The sequence below is a fragment of the Setaria viridis genome, chromosome 7, assembly GCF_005286985.2.
Source record: "Setaria viridis chromosome 7, Setaria_viridis_v4.0, whole genome shotgun sequence".
Lineage (NCBI taxonomy): Eukaryota > Viridiplantae > Streptophyta > Magnoliopsida > Poales > Poaceae > Setaria > Setaria viridis.
This window is the reverse complement of record NC_048269.2, coordinates 7817548-7839699: the sequence shown is the minus strand read 5'-3', so window position 1 is coordinate 7839699 and position 22152 is coordinate 7817548. Positions and strand designations below refer to the sequence as shown.

At 42.8% G+C, this 22152-nt stretch overlaps 1 protein-coding gene across 1 annotated transcript; it reads left to right on the top strand.

Annotated features, from left to right (window-relative positions):
- Positions 1 to 1965: 1965 nt before the first annotated feature.
- LOC117865664 (cytochrome c oxidase subunit 2) lies at positions 1966 to 7558 on the top strand. The gene is made up of 2 exons (XM_072295403.1): positions 1966 to 2843; positions 4076 to 7558. The coding sequence occupies exons 1-2, from the start codon at positions 2456 to 2458 to the stop codon at positions 4501 to 4503; spliced, it is 816 nt and encodes a 271-aa protein (XP_072151504.1). The 5' UTR covers positions 1966 to 2455; the 3' UTR covers positions 4504 to 7558.
- The last annotated feature ends 14594 nt before the right edge of the window (positions 7559 to 22152 follow it).

The following is a 22152-nucleotide window of genomic DNA, read 5'->3' as shown; positions in this document are numbered from 1 at the left end:
TTATTTCAGTTCGATACGTCCACCTACGAGACTCACCTTTGGCTTTCGTCTCGGTAGGTGTATTATTCTACATTTTCCCAAAAGGACATTCATTCATTTCTTTCTTCCCCGTTGACCACTACGACTAAAACGACGCGACAAATCAAGACCCGGAAAGGATAAGGGACGGTGGTGGGCATTTGGGAAAGTCGGGCCGATCGGGTGTCTTCATTCAAGCGAGGGTACAGAGGAAGAACGAAACGAAGTGAGAGGCCGGGGGGCAGGGAAAAGAGTCGAGTCGATCGACCGGGAGAAGCAAAACGAAATCCGGATTTGGCCGAAAAAGATGCAACGTTATGGATACCATGACCGATCACCATCGAGAAAGAAGAATTTTTCTAAATCACTTCGGGTGAGCGGGGCCTTCAAGCATCCGAAATACGCCGGGGTTGTAAATGACATAGCCTTCCTGATAGAAAATGACGACTCCTTCAGAAAAACTAAGTTATTCAAGTTCTTTTTACCAAAGAAGTCCCGCTCTGACGGCCCGACGAGTCATCTACTAAAAAGGACCCTCCCCGCTGTGCGCCCCTCCTTGAATTATTCGGTCATGCAATACTTTTTTAATACAAAGAACAAAATGCATTTCGACCCCGTCGTAGTTCTCAATCATTTCGTGGCACCGGGTGTGGCTGAACCATCTACGATGGGGGGAGCGAAGGGAGGAAGCTTAGATAAGAGAATACGCTCTCGCATCGCTTTTTTTGTAGAAAGCTCGACCAGCGAGAAAAAGTGTTTGGCCCGAGCCAAAAAGAGGTTGATCCACTTCATTCGCCAAGCGAATGATCTTCGCTTCGCGGGAACAACAAAAACCACCATCTCGCTCTTTCCTTTCTTCGGTGCTACCTTTTTTTTTCCAAGGGATGGGGTTGGGGTGTATAATAACCCATTTTTTGAGTATGCCCGGGAACAACTCCTAGGTCAATTAAGGATCAAATGTAGGAACCTCATGGGTAAGGATAAGGTAATGGAATTGATAGAGAAATTCATAGACCTAGGTAGGATAGGCAAATTGATAAAGGGAATAGAGATGATGATAGAGATCATACTGAGAAAGAGGATAATTCCGTACGGGTACAACTCTTATTTGAACGAAGTGCAAAAAATGCGATCTTTTTTGTCTAATAGAACAAACACTAATACCTTAATTGAGTCGGTAAAGATCAAATCAGTTTATCAAAGTGCTTCTCTGATTGCTCAAGACATCTCTTTTCAACTGAGGAACAATCCAATCTCATTTCGTTCCATTTTTAGTCAAATAGTGAAGGATATTCCTTTAATAATGCCAAAAGGGGTGGAGGGGATACGTATTTGTTGTTCTGGTCGATTAGGGGGTGCGGAAATAGCTAGAACTGAATGCGGAAAGTATGGAAAAACATCTTGTAATGTATTTAACCAGAAAATCGATTATGCTCCTGCGGAAGTATCTACTCGTAACGGAATTTCAGGTGTCAAAGTGCGGATCTCATATAGTCAAAATAAGAGGGGACGTGCTATATCCGAAACGTACGAAATATAGTAAATATAGTAAATGCAGATGTAGTAGGGGTCGCGAACCGGATGGTACACAACTTGGTTTTGGAAGATATGGCACCAAAAGTAGTAGAGCTGGTCGTCTTTCATATCGAGCCATTGAAGCAGCGCGTCGGGCTACAATCGGACAATTCCATCGTGCTATGAGCGGACAATTCCGAAGAAATTGTAAGATATGGGTAAGAGTTTTCGCAGATCTTCCTATTACGGGGAAACCCGCAGAAGTTCGAATGGGAAGAGGAAAAGGAAATCCTACGGGTTGGATTGCTCGTGTGTCCACGGGACAAATCCCATTTGAAATGGATGGTGTGAGTTTGTCAAATGCTCGACAAGCCGCTAGATTAGCGGCGCATAAACCATGTTCGTCAACCAAGTTTGTTCAGTGGTCGTAACGTAATTGGTTAGTGGGGAAAAACCGGGCCGGGACTCAAAAGAATTTTACGAAGTGTTTGTTCCTGAACGAGGGAAGTGGAAAGACAAAGAGGGATAGGGAGCTCGCCTCCTTCTTTTTTGTAATCGCCGAAATTGAAATTGTACGACGACCCTTCTTGTTCCAGGCATACGACCCTGAGACGTGACGGTGTCACTTTTCCGGCCCGGTAAAGTGACAGTTATATAAATAAGAATAAGAAAGAGAAGCGTGATGTTGTCGTGTTGTCAGCAATCAAATTATCGTAAATAGATAGTACGGTTGCGTTGTTTCAATTTGTGTTCGTCTGTCCTTGGGTTACAAAGGTGTGGGCCCGCTTACTAATATGGGGAGGGTTCCGCATGAAAAAGACAATCTTGAACTTCTTCGTTTCGTTGGTAGAACCAACGACGACCAAAATCCAAGTCTCCCTTTCTCTTTTGGGAGCTGAGCTGAAAAAGATGGGAAATTCCAATGATTCTTCGTTCATTAGAATGTCGATTCCTCACAATCGCTCTTTGTGATGCTGCAGAACCATGGCAATTAGGATCTCAAGACGCAGCAACACCTATGATGCAAGGAATCATTGACTTACATCACGATATCTTTTTCTTCCTCATTCTGATTTTGGTTTTCGTATCACGGATGTTGGTTCGCGCTTTATGGCATTTCAACGAGCAAACTAATCCCATCCCGCAAAGGATTGTTCATGGAACTACTATCGAAATTATTCGGACCATTTTTCCTAGTGTCATTCCATTGTTCATTGCTATACCATCGTTTGCTCTGTTATACTCAATGGACGGGGTATTAGTAGATCCAGCCATTACTATCAAAGCTATTGGACATCAATGGTATCGGAGTGCGCCTCTTAACGAGGGTGATTTAAGTGCAACGAAATGTACCGGTGGTTCGCGAAGCATCTGGCTTACCGGTCATCTCCCATTCCCGTCGTCGAGAGACTAAAAGAACTATAGCATGCCAGAAACGGGGAGTTGAGAGACCTATACCCCGAAATGCTCCCAGCATAGGAGCCTATGGTTCCATTCTTGTTATTGCTGGAGGTACACATACCTCTTCTCGGTGTGGTGGAGCGATATACGAAAAATAGATGCTAAGCCTGCAATGTCCGATAACGGGGCTTCAGTAGTGAATCTATCGGCACCACAGCAGTGGCATACAACTTTGGACCTAAGGGCCAGCCCCGTTACCTTTCGGAATGGGGGATCCCCGTTGGCAACAACCACGGTAGTAGTTGCGGAACTACTGGGCCAAGAGAGGACAACCTGTTGTTCCTGCTCCTCCTTCTTCGCTTCGGGGACGGAGGTCCTACGGTAGGTAAGAGCACGCACAAGCACTTGACCGAAGGGGACCAGCGCTTCTACTCCTCCACCGAGGAGCCGTTCTTGCGAGAAGCAAGGGATGTCGTGAACGGTGGGAGGTCAAAGAAAGAGAATTGACCTCTGAATACAGTGATCCTATGATCTAGATAGACTCCGTCCTTTTTTTTTAGATAAGGGTGACTCAAGAGGGGGTGGGACCAGCTGGCATAATGCAGGCTGGAACGTGGGAATTCGAGGTCTCATGAACGAATTTTTTTTTCAAACATACTTTCCGGTCAGGCCTATGGAGGATCCTTTTAGATCTACGGGCCGGCCGTTCACATGAGCATAGGGAATCTATACTCGAGCCTTCGACTTGGCCCCTGACAGGATAGATGAGGAATCACTCTTGATCTGATTTATTGGGGCCTACAACTTCGCCAAAGCCGACTAGCATCCCTTTCCACTGCGCATTTTTCGAACAAAGAAGACTACTAAAGGATCGAATTCGCTTTTCGTGGTGAACTGGGCCGTCCCATACCTTCATTTTTTTCTCATGTGTGTTGAACATTGTCTTCCTCGGTTCCAGCTTCACTGATGTAGGTAGGGCTGGGCGAGAAAGGGTCCCCTCTTTCCTATTAGTAAGCGGGCCTTCGATTCCACCGGGGTCTTACGGTCTCATAGAGGGGGGAGAACCACCTAACTAAAGAAGAATAGCGCTCTTTTAAAATAAGAGTAGGCGTGGAGAGCTTTTTGCGGGGAAACTTGCAAGTCAAGTTTGGGGGGAGGCGGGCGTCGACCCAACCTTATGAGTATTCGGACTATAACAGTTCCGATGAACAGTCACTCACTTTTGACAGTTATACGATTCCAGAAGATGATCCAAAATTGGGTCAATCACGTTTATTAGAAGTTGACAATAGAGTGGTTGTACCAGCCAAAACTCATCTACGTATGATTGTAACACCCGCTGATGTACCTCATAGTTGGGCTGTACCTTCCTCAGGTGTCAAATGTGATGCTGTACCTGGTCGTTCAAATCTTACCTCCATCTCGGTACAACGAGAAGGAGTTTACTATGGTCAGTGCAGTGAGATTTGTGGAACTAATCATGCCTTTACGCCTATCGTCGTAGAAGCAGTGACTTTGAAAGATTATGCGGATTGGGTATCCAATCAATTAATCCTCCAAACCAACTAAACCGGGGAAGCTGAAGCGGAAATGCAATTCTCGGGTGAGGGAAGGGGGAAGCCCCTGGAAGGCTTCGCTCGCTCGCTCAAAAAGCTCTAACGCTCGTTTACGAGTGGAGTGCATAAGCCCTTATTGAAGTAGGGCGAGGCCTTACTACACGAGCTCGTAAGTCAAGCACGGAACGAGCCTTGTCTACGAAGCTTCGCTTCATCATCTTGCTTGCTTTTGGCGAAGCTTAACGCACTATAACATAGGCATGCATGATGGTATGGTAGGAAGACTCCTTTTAAGGCCGACCACTACATAGGAGCGATAGGAAGCCAAGCCGTCAAAAGGAAAGGCGAGCAGCCCTTATTGCAATAGCAAACGGCCTACTTATAGCCCTATTTATACCCTTTCTGGGGGCATTCTAAGGTATTCAATGTTGCTGACTACTAAGACTTCTGTTTCAGCACCATTCGGAAACAATGTTAGGCCCTAAGTCAATCCAACATTTTCTCCATCAGAATAAGGGAATTCCTTATCCAACAAGAAGTCATGGATTAATTTGCCGAGAGGAAGGGCAAAGCTCAACCAATAAGTCTACTAAGCACTCGTGTGCTTATGCGTTCGTTTCCTTATATCCGCTTTTCTATTACTAAAATTGTGAGAAATACAACGATTGAAACACCTTGTTACTGGAAGCGCGTAGACCGAAAGGATGAATTGAGCCACTGGTCCTTAGTTAGGGAGAGACCTTGAGAGAAAGTGGTGCCGATAGGAGATCAAATTATTGACGTGGGTGGGAGATTGTTTGAGTAGGCTCAGTAAGGGATTACCCGCGGGCTGGGTGAAAGAGCTTTCAGAAACCTTTTCACTACAAAAGGTGTGGTGTACAACTTCCGATTCTTTGCCAACAGGCAAGTCGATACTGAAACTACGGAATCTATTCTATTGAGTTGCTCGTGAACAACGAATTATGTGTTGCAAATCGTCTAGTGTCGAAAAGCTAATGTTTCCTCGAATAAGCCCTGGGCTGACTGACAGCATAGTGAGGTAAAAAAATAATAGGAAAGAGCTAGTGTAAGAAATGCTTTTTTCTATAAGATTAAGATGGTCAACGTTGACTATTTCCAACTTCAGAGAGTTAGACTAGGTGATAGATATCTTATTTCTTCTTTCTTGCTTGTAACATCTGCTTATAACCCCTTCTTACAATGCGGGATAAAGGCTAAGACCACTCACTTCTTTCGCATCAACAGAAAAAGGGCTGGCTGATAATAGTCCCCATGTGTTTGTCCCCACGCGATACCCCCAAGCGAAACTTCCCTTTTATGTATCGCCTTGAGTTTTTGATTTTCAATTTTTAGCACTGATTCAATTAAAAGGGCACATCTTCTCCGGAGCGTCAAAAATGAAAAATGTTCGTTAAAAATGAAATGCCTTATCGGCTTTCTCTTTCATACAGCCTTATTTCGTCGCTCGTTTGTTTCTTCCCCAGGCGAATTTCTTCCCTGGGCTTGCATCCCACGGTCTCTCAAAACTACACTTCACTCTAACTAAGGGTGATGCGAGCAAGTTGGCTAAGCCCATGTATCGCTTCTGGGAGTACAAGTTTACAGCTATACATAACCTAATGTCGTTGCTCAATGGTGTTGGTTGTGGGGATTTTGAGATAAACCTGTCTTCTATCATTGCCAACATATATCAACCATTCAACACTATATCAAGTGTGACTCATTAACTACCTTAATACCACGCTAAAAAAGATCCATTCAATTAAGTTAGATATACCCACCACTAAGAGGGATTCTGCAAAAGCTTCGCCCTTCGGCCGTCGCTAATTCTATACTAAAGATGGATGCATGCATCTATAGCATGTTATGCTTTTTTTATATTGCACTCCTTTGTCCTTCGGCCTTTTTTTACTCTTTTAACCATTCCTTTATAGGACCTGTTACTTATGAACACCTATTGACGACTTGGTGAAGCTTTTCAGACTCTTGCTATTACTTTACATCTTATCAATTGTTTGATCATTCTGAATTTCTTCCTCCGGGCCACCCTTAATGATCTTTTCGAACGATATACTCGAAAAAAAAAATGGTATTTTCATAAGCTACGCTAATGTTCATCAAAAAGATCTCGCTACTGCTAGAAGATGTTAATTTTCGACAATTCCATTAGAGTGCTTTAGAGTGGGGTTACACATATAAAGTTTCCTTAGTGTTTCAACGCTGCCGAGAGGTTCAAGATCCATGACGCACAGGATACGCTGTTCAATTACTACTACATCTACTGTTACGCTATAGTATTTCTATGGGCTTCTTCACAACACTAACAGTCATCAGCATTCTGGTTTTTATAGCGCTTTAGATGCTTCTGCCCGTAGTTGTAGCTGTAATGCTCTAATACCTAAGTAGCAAGCCTCTTCTTATAGCTCTTATTATTTATACACCATCTATGGTTCTATGCTGCATATGCGGGTTTGCTAAAACCATTTTTTTAGCAGGAAATAGCCAAATTCCATTCTTAATACAAGGCCGCAGGTCAAGGATAAGGGAATCTGATTTATGATACATGCCTGGAGCTATTGTGATACATGTGATACAACCCAGATTACTTTTCTTTATTTACTGATGAGTGTTCATCAATGGAGAGAGATCCTACTCAAACCCTACTCAGTACAGGTTTAGGGATGCAAACTTTTTCACACTCAAACACAGACCACGACTTCTTGAAAATGAGCTTAGGCAACTTCTCACCTAGTTGACTAGTCACATCTTTATCTGCTGGCTTCCCTCTCTCCATTCCTCCTTCGGCTTTGAAGTAGACATTGAAAGCGTATATGATACTTTCTAACTAGAATGACTCCAGCTAATCTTCTACTAATAGGTACTACAAAAGAGCGCACTTAGAAAAGAGAGTGTCATTTCGAAGAAAGGCAAGGCGGATAGGAGAAAAAGAGAAGAGTGGGGTCTACCTATTGTGTAAGCATCAACAAATTACTTTGAAATCGGGAGAACCTATTTTGTGACTTGGTCGGCATCGTGCTCTCTTTCACACAGTCTTCTCAAGTCACTAATGGCACAACAACAGGAACGAGTACACAATTGAATAAAAAAGGGAATTCACAATAAGGTGGCAAGATCCTTGTCCGTGGCAAATCTATGTTGTTGGCTACCTGGCTATTGTCTTTTCGAAAGTAGTTTATCAATTGTTATTTTCTTCTTGCTTAGGCCCTACTTCTGAAACAAGTTCAAGTCATCTAGAAAAGTATAGAATGCTTAGGACAAACATGGTGTTATTTCACATAGGCTTGTAGTGAAAGTATTGAGTGCTTCTTTGAGTGGGTAATCGATTTCAACTCATCTTTCTGGATTGTGTGAGTTCTTCCTCATTGAATAGGAGAGTAGGATGTAGCATTCTTTCTATCTTGATGTGGAGTGATCCCCGAGAACGGTATGGTCAGGAAGAAAAAATACTTTGAATGAATGATGTAGGCTGTGGATCCCTTTTGTTGATGAAGTGAAGAGATAGCACCAATTTCCTTTGCTTCTTAAAAGACTTCTAACTGCTAACAGCGAGAGTGCCTTAGATCAGGAGCATGAACAGCACAATTACCCGGTTCTCATTGAAGAAGAAAGAGAGCTTGCTTGGTATACCTACTACGCCCTAATAGATTGTTGTTTTTTACAATGAATTCTTTCATTCGTATTTCTCTAATCCAGTCTTCCCTATCCCACAGAACGAGGGAGGTATCCACTAAATCAATATTTTCTTAAGCAAGTGAGCGGCTTAATAACCTTTATTTTTTCTCGTATCTAAATAAGAGAGAACATCTGAGAAAATCAACATTATACTGATTTAGAGACCTGTGCACTTTGATTCTAGGATGTCTAGCCCTTATTGCTAGTTATAGCATTTGGAGATCAAACAAAATCTTAATGAATTTCGAGGCTAGCCTAGTATGCTTTCTTTCTTCTTCCCTTAGACTGCTGTGGTTCCTCTCTAAGACCCGCTGTGTGAGCTACGCGGTTCTACTTGATTTGTCAAATCCGGTAGATTGGTATTCCATTGCAACATTCTAAACCAAGCCAAATTACACTTAAGGAAGGCTTATCTATGATTCAAACTAAAAGCTAACACTGTGTGTGACTAACAGATGGTTGTTGATTCGTTCATGGTATGATAAGCTTCTTCTTCATGAAAACTCCTCCTTTGGCTTTTCAAAGCATATAACACTTATAACCAGATAGCGCTCTAGGTCGAATCTATCGTTCTGGAATTCTTCACTTCCACGACGGCGATCTTTTCTCTGAGAGTTCACTCTTTTCCACCACAATTGAATGCTTCTTATTTATTGGTCATAAAGCACACATGACCTTACCGTGTTTAGTAACAAATGTTATGAAATATAAGGCTCAGGGTGTCGCCGTCACATTCATCAGAGCAAAAACCCGAAGAACTTGTTTAGCCAGGGATGTCCCTCCAAAGAACAACCTTTTTTTCTCACTGAAGAAAGAGGTTTCAGCTTTAGACAAAAGAAGTCTGCTCTGCGGGTGATACAAAGGGAAAACGAGTGTGGTAAGTTGTAGACATCTAGAACTCAAATAACTTATCAACAGAGCTATCTTTTGATAGCATTTCAATGGCTTATTCAAGGTCAATCCGTTATAAATGACATACTGCACAGGTGCTGTTCTTCATAGCTGCTATTGGTCAACTTGCATTCTTCACTGACATACATCAATTTCCCAATCCTAAATTCAATAACAAAAGAATGTCCTCTCAGAACCAAAAACTCTTCCCCGCCTGCTTGCATCTGGAAACTATGTGGTGCTCGGGATGAACCGATGTCTAGAGCACTTTCTCAAAAACAAGAAGACTACAAATAGAGCTATTCAATCAAACTCAGGTACTATGATGGTGGACTACCAATTCTCTTTCTTGTTGAATGCAAAAGAAGCAAGATTATAGGCCGTATACTATGTGATTTCATCTTAGACGATCAAATCACTAAATGATCTCTCTCTACGGCACTCTTATTTCAATGTTTGGCTAGGCTTCTTCTTTCCCGAAGGACCTCTCACTCTCTGGAATGTCCGATTAACCGCTGCTTAGTGGTATCGAATGATACAAAGTTGTTCAAGGAGCTAAACGCGAACACAAGAAATTGCGTACCTTAGATGCCATAAGTGTTCCTTACCGAGGGAAAAAGCATTGGGACTACTTTACCCACCCTTATTAGCAACCTCATCATAAAGAGAACCCAGAAGGACAATATGCGGATCTTCTCCTTGCCTTCCTTACAGCTACGAGAGACGAAAGGTGCTTCAGAAAGCTGAGAGAAAGACACCAGGATCTACTGCCACAGTATGATACCAATGAACATACTTGAGCCACTGCTGTTCCCTTTTACTCATAATGGAAAGAAAAGAGATGCAGAAAGAAGAGTCTAAAGAAAAGAATCGAATATATAACGATTATAGCCGTGTATGTAGTAGGAAGAGGAAAGAAAGAATTAATACAACTATGTTGTCAACTATTTATGCTCATTGCTAGAGTGAAATAAGTTTCTTCATGCGCTTACGAATAAGCAAAAAGAATAGATTCTTACTCAAATAGTTTGGTTTGTAGTGTAGTTTTATTTCTTGACTCTAGTAGTGTAGTTAGCATGCCTTCCGTTCCTTGCTTGCTTATGCACTTTTTAATTAAAGACGACCTTTCAATTAATTATTGACTGGATAAAGTAGTATTAGTTAATATACGCTGATTCAGACAAATCACAAATAAGAGACAGTCTTTTTCGATACTGTATGCTAGGACAGACCTGTAGGTGAGCACAAGCACAGCCAGCCTTCCACCTCTTTATACTTATGTTTAGCAGTGTACCTGGTCTTACTTCTTTTTCAGTTTACGCTTGTGTCCCAAGCTTGCAAGTTCGAAGAAGAGTATTGTATTGACCTGAATCAAGTCTTGCCTATTATTGCTGGGCAAAAGCAGTTTGATAGGAAGAAGTCCGTATTTCTACCGAAAAGTAGTTACGAAAGGAGGAGTTTTCTTGCATAAGTTGTTGACGTTGCTTCCGGAGAAGTAGTTAGTTTCCAGAACAGAGCGAGAAAGAAGAGAAAGAGAGGTACGCACTGTGAAAGAAGCCAAGCCCTCTAACCCATTTCTCTGGTCCTATATGTTTTTTTTGCAAGTACCATTCCTGCTATTCGCATTGATTGAGTACTTTAGAGTCTTGATGGAAGTGTCAAATACTTAGTAGGAAGTCCCGGTGGGTAATCACCAAATGTTCTAGTACAAGTACATCCAGTTCCGGGTGGTCATCTAGTATGGGACCTAAGAGAAGCCCTTTTTGAATCCTTTTATTAAGCCATTGCTAATCCCGTAAGGCAATCCTTCAACGTTGTAGAAAAGAGTTCAATACAAAAGCACACAAAGGCTTTGGACTATGAAAGGCTACCTTTATCATGCATGAATAAGGCCGGGAGATTATGTCCTCAACAAACCTATCTACTACTAAATGACAATTAAAGGGACGCCAACCATTGGAGGTGATACTGGTGATGGTAATGGTGAATATTCTTCTCTTTTTCCTGGGTACATAAAGATAAGAAGAAGGCAACGAAAAGCACTTAGAAAAGGCTATTAAGAAACTGATCCACTATTTGAATTGAAACCTGTCATCCACGTTAGAAAGAGAGCCATGAAAAGCATAGATCCTCAAGGAAAGGAAAAAACACCACTTCGTCTATTTACGATTCCCATAAACCAAGCCATGCTTTCTTTTATTTAGTAAGCTCAGCCGAAGAGCCCTGGACCGGCAGCACCTGCAAATGAAACATGCATGCCTTTCGCTGCGCGCCTTTACTTGCTTCGAAAATCAAACAATGCATTTCTTCTCAACATAAACATATACCGGTCTTTCTCTCTAGCCTATACTTGACCTTGCGTACAAGCCTATTATCCTATCGGTATGCCTATGTGACCCATATGTGCTAAACCGGTACTTGTTACTTACTTCTATCTATTAAACGTTACCGGTACTTAGTTACCGTGACTTAATAATGCTTAGTACAAAACCTTACTACGTAGTTCAAGCTATACTGACCTTTCCATGTTTTGTACTCATCACTTGCCTATGAGCTTACCTGTGAATACTTTGTCCAGCAGCCCTTGTTTCTAAGCACCCATCTCTTGCTTTGCCTCGTGCAAGTGATGGCTGCGGCGTACTCGCAGCACTCTACATCGCACTCAAGATGGCCATGAACTTAGCGTAGCATGGTAGCCCCAAGATGGCATGGTAGGTTCCGCGAAAGCCTACCACCTCGAAGGTGAGGGTCTCCTTCCTGTAGTTGGAAGGAGTCCCAAAAGTGACGGGTAGATCGATCTGCCCGAGAGGCATCGCCCATTTCCCTGGCACGATGCCGTGGAATGGCGCCTCGCTGGGCCGGAGGCGGGAGCGATTGATCCCCATGGTGTCGAGAGTCTTGGCGTAGAGGATGTTGAGGCTGCTGCCCCTGTCCATGAGCACCTTCGTGAGGTGCTTTGTGCCGATGATGGGGTTGACGACGAGCGGGTAGCATCCTGGCTACAGGAGACGCCCCGTGTGGTCGGACCAGTCGAAGATGATGGCAGATTTGGACCAGTCGAGAAAAGTCGGGGTGGCGGGTTCGGCCGCGTAGACCTTGCGAAGTTCCAGCTTCCAGTGACACTTGGAGTCGTAAGCCACCGGCCCGCCAAAGATCATGAAGCAGCCATCCATGTTGGGGAAGCCATCTTCCTTCTCTTCGCCATCCTTCTTGTCCTCCTCAGGCTTCCATCTCCAGTCGCCCTTCACTGGGTTGCCTACATAATACCTCTTCATGAGGTTGCAGTCCTTGTAGGCGTGCTTTGCGGGGAACTCGTGGTTCGGGCATGGTCCCTCGAGAAGCTTGTCGAAGAAGCCGGGGGTGCCCTCAGGGGGCGGTTGCCCCCGCTTGTGCTCAGCAACGGCCATGATGGGAGCCTCGCACCGCTGCTTGTTCTTCTTCTTTTGCTAGCAGTTGGAGGTGCCCTCATCGGCATCCTCCTCCCGCTTTGCCTTGCCTTTGGAACGATCAAAGATCGCCCCGACGGCTTCTTCGCCCGAGGCGAAGCTGGTGGCGATGTTGAGGAGCTCGTCCGTGGTCCACGGGCCCCTACATCCTAGCTCGTGGACCAGGAGCCGGTAGAAAGTTCCTGCCAGGAAAGCTCCGATGACGTCGGCATCTGCGACGTTGGAGAGCTCGGTGCACTTCCTGGAGAAACGTCGGATGTAATCGCGGAGGGACTCGTCCGACCCCTGGCGACAGCTCTGGAGGTCCCAGGAATTGCAAGGGTGCATGTATGTGCCCTGGAAGTTCCCCATGAAGATCTCCTTCAGGTCGTTCCAGTTACGGATCCGACCTGAGGGGATGTGTTCCAGCCAGGCTCGCACCGAGTCGGCCAGAAATAGAGGGAGATTGCGAATGATGAACAGGTCATCATCAGCCCCCCTACTAGCTCACAACCCATGGATACCTTGTGAGCCCCTTCAACAATTTTTGGTCATAGATTGAGGAGAGGGAGAAGAAAAGAGATAAGAAGAAGAGGAAGAGGAAGGAGAGGAGGAGGAAGAAGAAGGATTGGTAGATGAGCCCCCTCTTAGTAGCTGGTCCGTATTCATCATTGTGCGGTTTGCCTACTGTTATTCAGTATCTTTGATGAGGTGGTGTTAGAGTTAGGAGCTATTTGTTGGCAGATTTTTAGTTTATGGTTGAGAATTGTAATAATGGGTGGTTGAGTACACAACTCATGAAGAGATTGAAATAAATAAATTCTTTGATTCTATATCTATACTATAAAGAACGACTTCTTTTGAAAACACCACCTACCAAGAGATACACTCCCCTACCCCTCATCCAGAACCCACCTGTCAGGACCGACCCTACCAAAGTGATGGATGAAAGGAGGTAGGGGAGGACAATTTTTTGCATGTTAGAAAATACTTTTTGCGATTCTAACGATTTTTTCTCATTGATTGCCGATTGTACCCGCCCGCCGTACCCACCCCAACCCACCCTCAGCAATCACGCTGCCCCTCTCCTCTTTCCACGCCCGCGGCAATCACGCCCTGCCTCCTTGGCCTCCTTCCTCCTACACGACCATGCTGCCGCTCTGTCAAGGGAACTCAGGGGAAACAATCGATGGCAGAGTTGCAGGTACTTTACTGAATCGATGATGAACAAGATGAAATCAATACAGTCGCCACCAGAGAGACGACAAGGCTACTGCTAACTACTCTACCAGCTACTAGGGTTTAGATAAATGTTGTTTGATGCCTATTATAGCAGAAAACTCGGTCCCAAATAGCATGGGCCACTCAGCAGGAATTACCATAAGCAAACATTGTTTAACAACTAAAAATAGAGAGTAAATTGGTTCAGGCACGCTGATGGAGTCGAAGTTGACGATGACCCTCCAATGCTTGATGGACGGCATCCAATGAAGTCGCTGAAGCATTACACTTGCCTGCCGACTTGTGGACTCCTTGCTTGACTAAGGAACTGAATGCACAATTGAATGGCTAAAGGTCTTGCCGCTCCTGACAATGCCCCCTCCTTAAGATCCTTGTCCTCAAGGATGAAAGAAAGGAAAGATTTTGCGTATGAAGGTGGCATCTTCCCATGTAGCTTCTGACTTTGGCAAATTGATCCAATGGATGAGCTGGCACAACTGGTTCGTTGTTCTTGGGAATCATTCTCCTCTAAAGGATAGCTTGTGGAGCAACTTTGATGGTGCCCTTTTCATCAATTAGAGGTAGCTCTAGGCTAGGAACTACATGTGAACCCAAATGTTTCTTCAGCTGACTCACATGGAAAACATCATGTAATTGACAACCTTCTGGTAGCAGTATCTTATAAGCTGATTTGCCAATTTTTGCTAGAACTCTAAAGGGACTATAGTATTTAGAATGCAACTTAAGACACTTGTAAGCTCTCAAACAAGTATGTGTGTGTGTGTGTAGGGCTAAATGTTCAAGTAGACCATGTCACCTTCCTCAAATTCTCTATTAGTCCTATGTTTGTTAGCTTGTTGTTTAATTCGTGTTTGAGCTTTGAGAAGATTATCTTTTATGACTTGATTGGCCACTTCTCTGTTCCGTAACTATTCTTGAGCAGACAAATCTGGATAGTCAGGAATGACAACTTCTGCTACCATTGGATGAGGGAATCCATATAATGCTTGAAAAGGGGTCATTTGAGGGATGTGTGAAATGCTATATTGTACCACCATTCTGCTAATGACAGCCAGTGGTACCATCCCTTGAGACTTCTAAAACACGTACATCTCAAATAGTTTTCTAGGCATTGATTGACTCTTTTAGTTTGCCCATCAGTTTGTGGGTGGTAAGCATAAGATAGGTGCAACTGAACTTTTAGACTCTTGAACAAGGATTGCCAAACTGAACTTGTGAAGATGGGGTCTCTATCAGTGACCATGACTGTAGGCAGGCCATAAAACTTGAATACATTATCAAGATAGATAGTGACTATGTCTTGTGCAATATAAGGATGACTGCTGGCAATGGAGTGTGCATATTTGGTGAATCTGTCAACTACCACCAATATTACATCTTTACCTTGAAATTTTGGCAATCCTTCCACAAAATCCATGGAAACATGTGTCCAAGCTGATTCTTGTACTGTTAATGGTGCTAGAAGTCTAGGGTATGGAATATGTTCAAACTTATTCATTTGACACACTGGACGGTTCTTCACAAAATCTTTGACTTGCTATTGCATGCTTGGCCAATAAAATATCAATTGCATTTCTTATATGTTGCTTTTTCACCTGAATGACCACTGAATGTTGTCATATGAGCACCCCACAATTGGCTATCATCTCCAATCACAAGTCTTCCCATGTACCTGAGCACCCCACTGTGCAACGAAAAATTTGGAACTGCTGCTCGATCAATGCTGAGTTTAGTTAGAAGATCCACGAAGTGGTTGTCATGCTGGTAACTATCAATCACTTGCTGCATCCAAGCAGGAACAACATAGGAAATGCCCATGACTTCTTGAGAATGAGAAGCTCTAGACAAGGCATCAGCTACCTTATTTTCTCTTCCTTTTTTGTATTCAACTCTGTAATCAAATCCCAACAGTTTGATTAATAATTTATGTTGAACTCCTTCAACCAATCTTTGGTCTTGAATGTACTTTAAGCTTTGCTGATCAGTTTTAATGACAACTTTTTCTCCAAGCTTCCAGAATAGCCATTGCCTCTTTTTCATAAGTTGAAGAAGCTGCAACTTTTTATCCTAATGTCCTGCTAAGAAAGGATACAGGCCTGCCATTCTACATAAGTACTGCTCCAATGCATGAACCACTTGCATCTGCCTCCAATAAAAATGGCTGACTGAAATCTAGTAAAGCCAACACAGGTGGAGCGTGTTGGAGGTATGCCCTAGAGGCAATCATAGAGATGATGATATTCCATTTGTATCCATGATTTGTATTGTGTTCCTTGAATATCCATTAAAGGCTACTTGAATTGATTTGCAATTATGTGAATTGTGTGTGAAACTCTTTACTTGTATGGTTATTCTAAAGTTGTCCCTAGTCGGAGTTCATGTGAGGACACACATGAATATTAGACTAGCACATGTGTTAGTTGATGACTATGTTTCACAAGTCATGGACATGGAGATGTTGAACTAATAATGTGGGCACATGTGGAGACATGTGCTAGGACTGACCCAACACGAGAAGTAGTTCTCTCTTTAAACAACATATACGCTTTGTCCTTAGACCTGCGATTGTCGCATGTTTTCAAGATGTGGATCGACCTACTTAGGGGCTATCAAACGCTACGCCATAACAGGGTAGTTATAAAGGTAGCTTTCGGGTTTGTCAAGAAGCATGCTGTGAGACATGGTCAATCAAGATGGGATTTGCCCCTCTCTGATTGAGAGAGATATCTCTGGGCCCCTCGAGTGATCGGATCCGAAAATGCATGGCCATGCTACGTACGGTTAAGAGTTAACCTACAAAGGGATTCCGAATCACAGGATCGAGAAAGAGCGGTCGGCTTGAAGCTAGACCAAATATCGTGAGGCAAAGGGAATAGCATGTATATTATGTTGTGATGGTTCGTCTGATATGATCTTCGTGTGCGTATAGGAGTTGGCACGTCTTGCTCGAGGCCGCTACCGACTATTGGGCCAAGTAGGAGTACTCGGGCCATGTCTATACGTATCCGAACCCATAGGGTCACACACTTAAGGGGCTGGAAGCCCAATTCGGATGTGATCCGAGTTGGATTAGGTTTAGAAATACTAATGGGCCTCGGACCCAGAGGCCCGTTAGGAACCTCTATAAATAGAGGGGTGGGGGCGCCCTAGGGTTTACACCTTTTTGGCGAAACTCATCTGCCGCGCCTCCCACGCCCTCGCCTGTTGCAACTCACGGATCTAGCAGTCCGGCTTGCGACGCTTCCTCCCTGCACGTGTGGATACCTTGGAGGTGTTGCGCCTGCAGCACTTGGACGAGCCGCCGCCGAGCCACGACGAGCCACCGACGAGCCACGACGAGCCGACGACGAGCCGCGGCATGAGGGAGATCTTGCTGCACGTGGACGAGCTGCTGAGGAGCTGCTGGACATCGACGTGATCGACTACGTACGACTACGTTGATCAACTTCACTGCATCGACGCGAATCTACATCTTCCGCACTAGTAGTGCGTCGAGTGGTAATCCTGTGATCCTTATACGACAGTTTTCCTGGTTTACGCGGTAGAAAAATTTTGTTTTGCGCTAGTGTAGCCTACCTTGTATCCCAACAGAGTGGACATGATTTCTTTCAACTGTAAGAATGTTGTCTATTGTGAATCAATCCACTGAAAAGCATTCTTCTTGAGAGCATTGAATAGTGGTCTACAAATTATGCCATAACCTTTGATAAATCTTCTTTAGTAGCCTGCTAATCCCAAGAATTCCCTCAACTCAGTTACACAACTTGTTGTTGGCCATTGCTGGATAATGGAAATCCTTGTTGGATCAGTAGCAACTCCTTGTGCACTTATAACATGTCCTAGATACTCTATTTTAGATTGAGCAAATGTACACTGGCTAAGCATGGCATATAATTTGTTCTCCCTCAAAACTTCTAGGATTGATTTAAGGTGAGAGACATGATTAGCTAAGGACTTGCTATAAATCAAGATGTCATCAAAGACTACCAATGCAAACGTCCTTAGAAAATCAGATAGCACAATATTCATCAGAGTCTGAAATGTAGCTGGGGCATTTGTTAACCCAAAGGGCATGACTACATAATCAAAGTGTCCCATGTGAGTGGTAAATGTTGTTGTGTGGATATCTTCATCTTTCATTCTGATTTGATGATAACCAGATCTTAAATCTATTTTTGTGAAGATTTGTGCTCCAAACAACTCATCCAGTAAATCTTCTATTATTGGAATGGGGTACTTATTTTTCACTATGTTGGAGTTGAGCTGCCTGTAATCAACACACAATCTCCATGTGCCATCCTTTTTCTTAACTAGAATGATTGGGGAAGAGTAAGGCCTTACACTTGGTTTGATCATATTAGCAAGCAACAATTGTTTGATAAGCTCCTCCATTGCATTCTTCTGATGATGAGGTAACCTATAAGGTCTCTGATTTATAGGCTTACTATCTTGAATTAGTGGAATTGCATGATCCACTAACCTTGTAGGTGGTAGTATATCAGGTTCTTGGAAGATATCTGCAAATTCAGACAAAAGGCTTGCTACTTCTGATGGAAGTTCAGATGTAGATGGTTGTGATTTAGAGCTTGAGTTGTTCAAGATGATAACAGCTTCTATTTCCTTCTTTTTCAATAGCTGGCATAATTTCTTTGCCGCAGTTACTAAACTGTTGTCTTGGATAGTTTTATCAGAGAATGTAACCATAGATTCACCATTCTTTGTGATAGAAAATTCTCTTCTTGTTAGGTATAAACCTACTGGACTATGAGTATAAATCCAATCTGCACCTAAGATAATGTCATAACCTTTTTGCTCCAGAAATCTGAAGTCAAAAGTGAACTCGTGGCCATGAATCAAGTATGAACAATTTCTGCAAGCTGTGGCACTAAACATCTTTTTTGCATGAGCTGCAACAACTCTCACTCCTTCCACTTCTGTGATGTCAGAATGTACTTTGACAACAAATTTGGAGCTAATGAATGAAGCATCACCGCCACTGTCACCTAGTGCTATTGCTGTCTTAGAGCCCAATTTCAGCTTCAATGTGAATGTTCTGGAGGTAGAGGGTGTTCCTGTTAAAGAATGCATGGATATTTAGTAAGTTGCCATAGTGTTGGTATTCTGCAGATCAGTTTCTGCTGTTTCATCACTGTCTTCCACAATAGCTACTTCTTTAGTGCCTTCTACATTTTCTACCAAAATCACAGAATAAAGTTGTTTGCCCTTACAGACTTTTCCATGACCAGGGACCCATGGCTCTCTGCATTTGAAACATTTTCTAGCAACCTTGAGTTCAGCTAATGATGGGTTTGTGTTAGCCTTCTCTTTTACTTCAGATTTATGTACTTTGTTTTTAGAAATAAAGGTGTTGTACTTTCTAAAGATAGGAGTGGCCTGTTCAAGTCTCTTAGGATACTAGTAAGCCTGGGATAAAGCTATTGGTCTATGGCATTGAAGGTGGTATTGGATGTGATCTTTGAGGCCAGAAATGAAACTGCAAATGAAGTAAGTGTTAGACATAGAAGCGTTATGTCTTTTTACCATACTCACCATTTCTTCAAATCTATCAACATAATCCACCACAGAGTCCGCTTGTTTCAAGTTATAGAATTGATCCACAATGTCATATTCAGAGACCAAACTAAATCTGTCAGTGATCATCCTACAGAATTTGTGCCAAGGTAGATTGTTTGCATTACAGCCGATACTTCACCAAAATTCTGCCTTGCCATTGATATACAACACAACAATTTTGACTCCATCCTTATTAGGAACTCCAATCATCTCAAAGTACTTTTCAGCCTTCATGATCCAACCATCCATGTCTTCACCATTGAATTTAGAAAAATTTAATTTTGGTCCTCTTGCCACTGCTCTGTGCTGGAATTGCATCTGTTGGTTATAATTTGGAATTGGAGGTGGTTGTTGTTTTTCTCTATGGTCTCTGGATAACTGTTGTTGTGTAGTGACATTGGCTTGGTGTTGGTATTGTCTTTGGTGTTGTTGAGGTTGCTGCTGCAGTTTTATAGGGTGAGCTGTATGGGCTATATTTGATTGAGGAATAGGTTGTTGTGGGAATGGCTCTTCAAACTCATGAATATTCCATGGATGGGCAATCCAGTCTTGCTCATAATCAACATAATCTTCATTATAACAGTTTTCCATCCCCTCTTCTTGACCCTCATTAGAAACATATTGCTGGTGGTACTGATCATGGCTAGGATGAACTACTTGAGCTCTAGCATTGGGTGGTGTTCTATAAATGTGCTTGCTATGCAACTGAGCAACATCTCTAAAGTGCAAAGCTTTTTGTACATTGCTACTGTGTGGGTGAGGCACATAGTAATTCATGGACTGTTGTTGCACATATATGTTTTTACCTCTAAAATTGGAGCCTTGATCTGGCAAATTTGGATCTGTAGCTTGTGCAGCAATATCATAAAAAAGCTTCACAATTTTGTCCAAACTTCCTTGGATTGACTTGTTCTGAGCATCTTGTTCCTTCATGAACTTGTCCAGGGTGTGATGAAGTCCATCCACTTCCATAGCAGTAGCGTACAATACTTTCTCACCACCTTCAACCGTGTTCACCATCTCCTTCTTGTGGAATCAGTTTGATTACCCTCCCTGGTAGTTCCATAGAAGATTCTACCGCCACCTGAGACATGGATTTGGTTGAGGAATTTTACACAAGAACAAGTCTTGCAACCCTAACCAAAGAGAATGTCCCACCAACTCCTCCACGGAATTAGATCCCAAGCACATTTTATACAAGTTTATACAAGAACAACTGTCTTTCAACCCTCACTAGCAAGAGATCAATTGGCAGCTTTTGGGGAAAAAGGAGAATTTCTCATAGATACGGGTGGGTGGGTGGGATTTTATATGGATGAGTCAAAACAACCAGCGACCCTGCCAATCGGACAAAATCTGAGAGATTTGGCTCTGGAATTGGTTTGGATCCGGCCAAGGATGCTGAGCTTTGGATACCTTTATCAAGAACTTGGCACATGAGAAAGGAATCGAACTAGAAGTAAACCAAATCACAAGGGAACTCAATTTGATTAATAATTTATGTTGAACTCCTTCAACCAATCTTCGATCTTGAATGCACTTTAAGCTGTGCTGATCAATTTTAATGACAACTAAAGTGCTAGCATAGTAGTGTTTCAATTTTCTCAAAGCTTCTAGAATAGTCATTGCCTCTTTTTCATAAGTTGAAGAAGCTGCAGCTTTTTGTCCCAATGTCCTACTAAGAAAGGATATCGGCCTGCCATTCTGCACAAGTACTGCTCCTATGCCTAAACCACTTGCATTTACCTCCAATACAAATGGCTGACTGAAATCTAGCAAAGCCAACACACGTGGAGTGGACATAATTTGTTTCAACTGTAAGAATGTTGTCTATTGTGAATTAGTCCACGAAAAAGCATTCTTCTTAAGAGCATTGAATAGTAGTCTACGGATTATACCATAACCTTTGATAAATCTTCTGTAGTAGCCTGCTAATCCCAAGAATGCCCTCAACTCAGTTACACAACTTGAAGTTGGCCATTGCTGGATAATGGAAATCCTTGTTGGATCAGTAGCAACTCCTTGTGTACTTATAACATGTCCTAGATACTCTATTTCAAATTGAGCAAATGTACATTGGCTAAGCTTGGCATATAATTTGTTCTGCCTCAAAACTTCTAGGATCGATCTAAGGTGAGAGACATGATCAGCTAAGGACTTGCTATAAATCAAGATGCCATCAAAGAATACCAATGCAAACTTCCTTAGAAAATCAGATAGCACAATATTCATCAGAGTCTGAAATGTAGTTGGGGCATTCGTTCACCCAAAGGGCATGACTACATAATCAAAGTATCCTATGTGAGTGGTAAATGTTGTTTTGTGGATATCTTCATCTTTCATTTTCATTTGATGATAACCAGATTTTAAATCTATTTTTGTGAAGATTTGTGCTGCAAACAACTCATCCAGTAAATCTTCTATTTTTGGAATGGGGTACTTGTTTTCCATTGTGTTGAAGTTGAGCTGCCTGTAATCAACATACAATCTCCAAGTGCCATCCTTTTTCTTAACTAGAATGATTGGGGAAGAGTAAGGCCTTACACTTGGTTTGATCATATTAGCATGCAACAATTGTTTGCTTTGTGTGTCAATCTCAGAGGATGGAACTTATGCCAAGGTGTTGATACAGATCAAGGAACAACTAGATCTGGTGAGGGAGGAGATCTGTGCTGAACATATGCCATGTTTGTTGTAGCTGTTGTTCATTCTTACGCCAGTTCGCTATAACCCGAAAAATTTTAAACTCGCTCTCCGGGCATACCATGTTGAATAAAATTTGAAATACCTCGCTTTCTTCTATATGCACATGATCTTCAATATCGTCATCTGTTAGA